This window comes from Oncorhynchus gorbuscha, linkage group LG02, assembly GCF_021184085.1.
Source record: "Oncorhynchus gorbuscha isolate QuinsamMale2020 ecotype Even-year linkage group LG02, OgorEven_v1.0, whole genome shotgun sequence".
Taxonomy (NCBI): domain Eukaryota; kingdom Metazoa; phylum Chordata; class Actinopteri; order Salmoniformes; family Salmonidae; genus Oncorhynchus; species Oncorhynchus gorbuscha.
The window spans coordinates 54,435,399-54,443,983 of NC_060174.1; the positions used below are offsets into that span (position 1 = coordinate 54,435,399).

Sequence of the window (8,585 nt, forward strand, 5' to 3'; positions counted from 1 at the left end):
TTGATTGTTGACTGATTGGGGAGTGATGGTTTTCACCTGTGAGGGGAGAAGGAGAGAAAAGAAACACAGGATACACACACACACAGGATAACTGTATCCGTAACAATAAGGAAATGTGAGTAATATAACATAATTAAATATGTCAAAGTAATTCAATATGTTCATTTATGATGATAGTAAATAAAGCACACACACATTTTTACAACAATGACATTTATTTATTCCTAATTTAATCATGAGAGTAAAAAATGCTCCTAAGCACAGTTTAACCAAGCACTCTAGAGTAGAGCATCCATAAGGTCTGTGCAGCAGGCTGAACGTTTAACATCCCTACTACATAGTAAGACAGTTCTCTCATTGACTGACTCATCTTATATAACATTATGTACGCTATGCTGTTGCCATAGCAAAACTTGACATTTAGGAAGACATCAGAGAGCTTAAGGTTGTGTCCCAAATGGCACCCTATTAAATAGTGCACTACTTTTTACTAGAGGTCGACCGATTATAATTTTTCAACGCCGATACCGATACAGATTATTGGATGACCAAAAAAAAAAAAACGATACCGATTAATCGGACGATTTAAAAAAACATATTTGTAATAATGACAATTACACCTATACTGAATCAATTTAGCCTCAAATAAATAATGAAACATGTTCAATTCGGTTTAAATAATGCAAAAACAAAGTGTTGGAAAATAAAGTAAAAGTGCAATATGTGCCATGTAAGAAATCTAACGTTTAAGTTCCTTGCTCAGAACATGAGAACATATGAAAGCTGGTTGTTCCTTTTAACATGAGTCTTCAATATTCCCAGGTAAGAAGTTTTAGATTGTAGTTATCATAGGACTCTCTCTCTATACCATTTGTATTTCATTAACCTTTGACTATTGGATGTTCTTATAGGCACTTTAGTATTGCCAGTGTAAGAGTATAGGTTCCGTCCCTCTCCTTGCTCCTACCTGGGCTCGAACCAGGAACACAACGACAACAGCCACCCTCGAAGCAGCGTTACTCATCGCTCCACAAAAGCCACGGCCCTTGCAGTGAAAAGGGAATAACTACTCCAAGTCTCAGAGCAAGTGACATTTGAAACGCTATTATCACGTACCCCACTAACTAGCTAGACATTTCACATCGGTTACACCAGCCTAATCTCAGGAGTTGATAGGCTTGAACTACACCATGTGTAGTTAACTAGTGATTATGATTGATTGTTTTTTATAAGATAAGTTTAATGCTAGCTAGCAACTTGCCTTGGCTTACTGCATTCGCGTAACAGGCAGTCTCCTCGTGGAGTGCAATGTAATCAGGTGGTTAGAGCGTTGGACTAGTTAACTGTAAGGTTGCAAGATTGAATCCCCCGACCTGACGATGTAAAAAATCTGTCGTTCTGCCCCTGAACGAGACAGTTAACCCACCGTTCCTAGGCCGTCATTGAAAATAAGAATGTGTTCTTAACTGACTCGCCTAGTTAAATAAAGATTAAATAAAAAGGTGTTAAAAAAAATATCGGTGTCCAAAAATACAGATTTCCGATTGTTATGAAAACTTGAAATCAGCCCTAATTAAATCGGCAATTCCGATTAATCGGTCGACCTCTACTTTTGACCAGAGCCCAATGGGCACTCGGCCCTGTTCAAAAGAAGTGCACTATAGGGTGTAGGGTGCCATTCTAGACCCAGTATAGAAAAACAACACATGCAAATCAGCTGCCCCAGAATCTCACCAGACACAACATGATTATGAGGGCAAAAAACAATGCTGTACTGCATGCTGCTCTGATGTGAGGTGGTGTCAAAATGAAGGATTTAGGGCTAGAGGATTTGATCAGGATGGACAGATTGGACACACTGCCTGCAACACTGTACTGGATTCAGCACAAAAGCTCTAACAGGATAACTGATCAGTGGAGGCTGGTGGGAGGAGCTATAGGAGGATGGGCTCATTGAAATGGCTGGAATGGATTAAATGGAACATTTTCAAACACATCAAACATATGGAAACCACATGTTTGACTCCGTTCCAATCATTCCATTCCAACCATTACAAATAGCCCGTCCTCCTATAGCTCCTCCCACCAGCCTCCTCTGTAACTGATATGTCCTAACATGACTTTGTCGGTAAAAACTCTAATTCGCAACTCAAAAGGACAGTCTCTGACACCTCTGTTTCACCACGCTCCGCGCCGGGTCTCCGTTGCACCAAATGACGGGCGTCATCTCCACCCTTAACGCTAACCCAGAAATCCCTCCTTTCAATGGTGCCCTGTTCCTAAGAGCAAAGCAATAAATAGATATTGACCTGAGGATGCATGGCTCAGAGCAGCCGCTCCCTCTGGGTGGAAAAAACACAAACAAACATCACAATTCCACGTCGGGTTAGGCCTAGTTTCATTAGCACCATGGCAGCAACATTAAGACTTCCAGTTTTCTGATTTAGTGTTCAAAATAAAATGTGTTAAGACGCTATGTGTATGATACGAAATCAAGAATTTTTGCAGCTTTGCATTGTGCACAATGTTAAAATAACGTTACAAAAAATGTAAACTAAAGATAATTATTACTTTACACAAGATAAATCATATTATAAGGTGGAGCATGTTGATAAATGGTTCTAGCTTAAGTACACTGAACAAAAATATAAATGCAACATGTAAAGTGTTGGTCCCAGGTTTCATGAGCTGAAATAAAAGATCCCAGACATGTTCCATAGTCCGTCCTCCTGCCAGGTGTGGCATATCAAGAAGCGGATTAAACAGCACAATGCCACAGATGTCTCAAGTTGAGGGAGCATGCAACTGGCATGCTGGCTGCATTAATGTCCACCAGAGCTGTTGCCAGAAAATTGAATGTTAATTTCTCTACCATAAGCCACCTCCAACGTCATTTAGAGAATTTGGCCGTAGGCCAAATGGCCTCACAACCGCAGACCACGTGTAACCATGCCAGCCCAGGACCTCCACATCTACCCAGGACCTCCACATCTGGCTTCTTCACTTGTGGGACTGTCTGAGATCTGGACAGCTGATGAAACTATCAAGTATTTCTGTTTGTAATAAAGCCCTTTTGTGGGGAAAAACATATTCTGATTAGCTGGGCCTATGTCCTCCCAGGCTCACCCATGGCTGTGCCCCTACCCTGTCATGTGAAATCCATAGATTAAGGCCTAATGAATGTATTTCAAATGACTGATTTCCTTATAAGGACTGTAACTCAGTAAAATCGTTTAAAATTGTTCCATGTTGTGTTTACATTTTTGTTCAGTATTTAAATCAATGTAAAGAACAAAATATTTTACAGACCCTATTGATGTAGCACTAGAGTATATATATGGTTATTTCTTGGATGACTGCACTTACAAAGAAAGACGCTATCTAGAACTGTCACGCCCTGGCCATAGGGTGGCTTTTAATCTCTATTTTGGTTAGGCCAGGGTGTGACTAGGGTGGACATTCTATGTTAATTTTCTATGTTTTCTTTTTTCTTTGTTGTTTGGCCAGGTGTGGTTCTCAATCAGAGGCAGCTGTCTATAGTTGTCTCTGATTGAGAACCATACTTAGGTAGCCTTTTCCCACATGAGTTTTGACACAGCTGTTTCAGTTGTTCCTCTTGTTACTTTGTATTTAGTGTTCAGTTCTATTTAATAAAAATGACGAACACGTACCACGCTGCACCTTGGTCTTCACTTTCTTCCACCAACATCCGTTACAAGAACCTAAAGGGGTTATTTGGTTGTCCCCATAGGATAACCCTTTTTGGTTCCAAGTAAAACCCTATTGGGTTCCATGTAGAATCCTTTAACCGGAAAATACCAGATACCTTTCGCCATCCACTCATTGTAAAATAAAGTTGTTTAAAAAAAATTAGGATGCATCTAGTGTTCTTCATGCTGTAGCTACTGTCTTTGGTTTCAGTTTAATTACGTTTTCGATTTCCACTCTTTTTCCCCTTCGCATCCAGTAGTTGGCAGCAATAAACCTTTTCCGGTGTAGTACGCCCAAAACACCACCAAAGAGGAAGGTGCGCAATGGAGCATCAACATATCAAAAATAGTGCGACTTATTAACTGAAGTTATCCTTCGCAATTCAGCAAAAAATGTAAGTAAAACTATATTGTTGCAGTTTTGACTCTTCGCATAACTCCATGATTAGGGTCATTCAATCATTGTTTTTTGGCAATCAAACTTGCTTGCGTTAAATTGTGAACTAACCATCAGCTAACATTAATTAGCAAACGTTAGCTAACGTTATATAAGATAGCCAACATCACCAGCAATGTGTCGTTTGTTGTGCCCTTATCTTTGGATGAATGAAAAAAATACAAAATATCGCTAATATCGTGTCAGTTCAGGTTAACTGAGTTGTCTTAGCTAACGTTAGCTAGTTCAACCAGGCTCAAATCTGCCTGCCTGTCTCCATCAATACTGTTAACTAGTTTCGTCAAGATGCAGATGATCGGAGTACGTGTGATATCACTTTTCTCAACTCAAGAAACTGTTGATAGTGAAATATGTCGCACGATTAGCAGAAACTACATGATGTGGGAACAGTGGGGTATTTAGGTTGGAGATTACATCAATGCTAGTAGTATACCTTTTCTGCCCACTCCTTTGCATAAATAATACAGGGTACTGTGGTCTCAGTTGATGCATTGTACGTTTTTTAAACGCGTGTGCTGTATTGTAGCGTCAACTGTTCTTCTCCTCCCATATTTACTCTACAGAAGCCACCAGCACCATGGCAACTTCACAGTCAGCCTTCACATTTGCAGTTTGTATCCTGATAATAACGGAGTTAATACTGGCCAAAAAGGACTACTATGACATATTGGGAGTGCCGAAAGATGCCAACGAGCGTCAGATAAAGAAGGCTTTTCACAAGCTGGCTATGAAGTATCACCCAGACAAGAACAAGAGCCCAGATGCTGAGACAAAGTTCAGAGACATTGCTGAGGGTAAGCGTAATATGGATTTCCAGGTGAACAAAGGAGAAGAGCAGTCCCAGATAATGTAAATTAAGAGTCAATCTGGTTTATTATAAATTGCAAATCCAGCACAAGCAGAGGAACATGTCTAACTAGCCTTCTCTGAGCAGGCCCCTGTATCCTAATCAAAAAGTGCCAAGTGTTCTGTAGGAGGTCAAAACAAAAAAAGGCAGTGACGCTGTCAGGCTGCTACAGAATCGCAGTGTTCAGAATGTCATCAATGCAGTACAACAGTGCATCCATGTACCTCCTGTCTGGAGTCAATCATCATCAACAGATATGAGAATCCCTAACATTTGACTTCCAGTCTAGCAGCCATCAACCCACACCTTGAGTAACTCTGCAAAGGATTTTCTATTACAAAACCTCTTAAATATGCTAAACATTGTGTTGATCATGCCAAATTAGATATGAAGTTTAGTCATCTTAAATATTCCTGTTACAGGTTGATACTTTACTGCCGTGCCCTTATTTATGGAAATGTCTACTCACGTTCCAGCGCTTTCTTTCTTATTATTGTGGGTTGTTTTTTTTTACACTACTGCTAATAGAATCATTGGTATGATCTGAAACCCTTTTTTGCAACTCTCTCATCTACAGCATATGAAACATTGTCAGACGAGAAGATGAGACAAGAGTATGACCAGTTTGGACATGGCACATTCCATAATGATGGAACCAAAGGCAGAAACGGTCCAAACGTCCACCAGCCCTTCAACTTTGGCAACATGTTCAAGGACTTTGATATTTACAGCCAGAACCGGCACGCCCGTCACAAGAGGCACTTCGAGGATCACTTCCGGGCCCACCAGGAGGCCCATCACAGCAGACACAAGAGACACTCCCAGGGGGCTTTTGGAGCAGCGGGTGGTGGTGGCTTTGACGGCATGTTTAACGACATGAAGAAGTTTACTTTTCACAGGGACACTACTCAGCAGACTGAGAGCAGGTTTCAGAGTACTACAGCAAAGCAACACTGCAGAACAGTGACACAACGCAGGGGGAACATGGTCACCACGTACACTGACTGCACTGGCTCCTGAGGACAGGGGCAAAGTCCGTATCCACATCACTTGGGTTGTGTTCATCAGGCATGAAATGGAAGAAAGCGGTTTGAAATGGGGAGGTACTAATTGAACCAGTTGTTGCTGATGGGAGGAGCTATTGGAGGATGGGCTCATTGTAATGGCTGGAATGGAATTAATGGAGCGGTATCAAACACATGGAAACCACATTTGACTCCGTTCCTTCATTCCATTCCAGCCATTTTTTAAATGTTTTTTATTTTACCTTTTATTTAACTAAGCAAGTCAGTTAAGAACAAATTCTTATTTACAATGACTGCCTCCCCTAACCCGGAAGACGCTGGGCCAATTGTGCGCCGCCCTATGGTACTCCCGATCACAGCCGGTTGTGATACAGCCCGGGATCGAACCAGGGTCTGCAGTGACACCTCTAGCACTGAGATGCAATGCTTTAGACCGCTGTACCACTTGGGAGCCATTACAATGAGCCTGTCCTCCTATAGCTCCCCCCACCAGCCTCCACTGATTTTCACTTGTCCAATAAGAAAAGGTTGTTTTCGTTTACCATTGCACAACATTTTGAAATGTTTCTCTATGGTGTGCCCTAATGAACATCACCCTGCAACAGCTTGCAACAGCTTGCAACTGAGTAGGCATCTGGTGGGAGCTAGGTGTTTTTGTTGATGCTGTGACCTAAGTGCTGGTCATTGCTACTTTTTTGAGTTAAAGTAAGTAGCTAATGAAAACACTTGAGCAGACACTGTTTGTAAAACAATAATAATAATTCAAGCACTGAACAGATTTTGAAGCTTATTGCTCACAGTTTACATCAAGTATAGTTAAGAATTTGAACGTGGTAGAGGAGAATATTTTTGGGAATAATGTTAAGAAATTGTTTTATATCTATTTGACCAACGTTTCAAACTCTGTGCACATTTTGGTTTTTGCCCTAACACTTCACAGCTAATTCAAATGATCAAAGCTTGATGATTAGTTGATCACTCTAATCAGCTGTGTAGTGGTAGGGCAAAAACCTAAACATGTACCCCTTGGGGTCCTGGGGACCAAGTTTGGGAAACCCTGCATTAGACTATCATTCTATGTACAGTATATTTAGTACCCCTCTTGAATATTTACAAAGGCTCTTACTCATTAGCCAAAAGTGTTGAGTAACTACTACCACTCCCAGACATTTTCTGTGTGCATTTAGTAGTTTGTATAGCCTACACGACTTCATTGTGTGACTCCAGCAACTTTTAGTTGGAACAAAACGGTGTGGACAATGATGCTGGGACACGTTTGCTTTCGGTTGATAGATGGAGAAAAATGTCAGAAATATGTCCCCTCAGTTTGAACATTTAGTGAAACTATAATGCAGCATTTTGATGTACTGCTTTGTAAAGGGATGCTCACCACTTATAGTTGAAATTGGGTCAAACTATTCAGCTCTACAAGAACTCGTATGGCCAAGGGAACACATTGGAAACTACTTGCAGTTCATGTAGCCAGCTGTTTCTGTTGCTGCTGTGTGCTGGCCATTGCTTCTTTGTCAATCTTTCCTCCTGTCTGCATGGACCACTTGAATTCATCAGCTCACGTTGGTGTAAATACAATCCAGTGTTGTTCATCCAACACCTCATAAACACCCGTTACCTGTTTCCCTAGACTGTAGATGAGAAATGTATGTTTTGTTATGTCATGTGTAAAGCCAGCACTCTTTTTTCCGTCTTTTTTTGTGCCACTGTTTGCTGGCTTTATCGTTGTGATACCTTGACCCATATAAGCACTTTCATTATTTGAATCCTTTGGATAAAATGTTTTACTTTGACAGAAAAATTGTGTATCGTCCCTGTGTGTATCGTCCCAGAAAATAAACTTTATTTGCATTCTTTTTGCGTTGTGCTGAATTTTGGCATGTGTGTATGCAACCTCATAGTAGATATTTTGTCTTTGGTAATGCCAAGGAAATTCCCAACCCTGATTTTCTCAATACATTAATCAGTGCCTAAATATTTACAGGACATATCACTGCACTCTATACTCCTCTGTAATCTGGGCATCTCTGTACACCCGTCGCAAGACTCATTGGTTGATGCTTATTTATAAAACCCTTTTAGGCCTCACTCCCCCCAATCTGAGATATCTACTGCAGCCTTCATCCTCCATATACAAAACCCGTTCTTCCAGTCACATTCTATTAAAGGTACCGAAAGCACACATACCTAGTTCGCTGCAACTGGAACGAGCTGCAACAAACACTCAAACTGGGCAGTTTTTCCTCAATCTCTTAATTCAAAGACTCAATCATGGACACTTACTGAAAGTTGTGGCTGATTTGCGCGATGTATTGTTGCCTCTACCTTCAGCCCCTTGTGCTGTAGTCTGTACGCAATAATGTTTGTACTATGTTTTGTGCTGCTAACATGTTGTCGTCTTAGATCTCTTTATGTAGTGTTGTGTTGTATCTCTTGTCGTGATGTGTGTTCTGTCCTATTTTAATATGTATATATATTTTATCCCAGCCCCCGTCCTCACAGGAGGCCTTTTGTAAATAAGAATTTGTTCTTAA

General features: G+C 40.8%; 1 protein-coding gene across 1 annotated transcript; it reads left to right on the plus strand.

Moving 5' to 3' along the window:
• The first annotated feature begins 3,962 nt into the window (after positions 1-3,962).
• Positions 3,963-6,277, plus strand: LOC124004379 (dnaJ homolog subfamily B member 9-like). The gene is made up of 3 exons (XM_046313234.1): positions 3,963-4,105; positions 4,731-4,961; positions 5,592-6,277. Exons 2-3 carry the CDS (start codon positions 4,745-4,747, stop codon positions 6,032-6,034), a joined length of 660 nt encoding a protein of 219 aa, XP_046169190.1. The 5' UTR covers positions 3,963-4,105; positions 4,731-4,744; the 3' UTR covers positions 6,035-6,277.
• Positions 6,278-8,585: the final 2,308 nt, after the last annotated feature.

Excerpts from the sequence above, each read along its gene's own strand:
- LOC124004379 (XM_046313234.1), top strand. The coding sequence starts at position 4,745 with ATGGCAACTTCACAGTCAGCCTTCACATTTGCAGTTTGTATCCTGATA. Across the intron at positions 4,962-5,591 it reads GTTCAGAGACATTGCTGAGG|CATATGAAACATTGTCAGAC; the intron begins GTAAGCGTAATA and ends TCTCATCTACAG.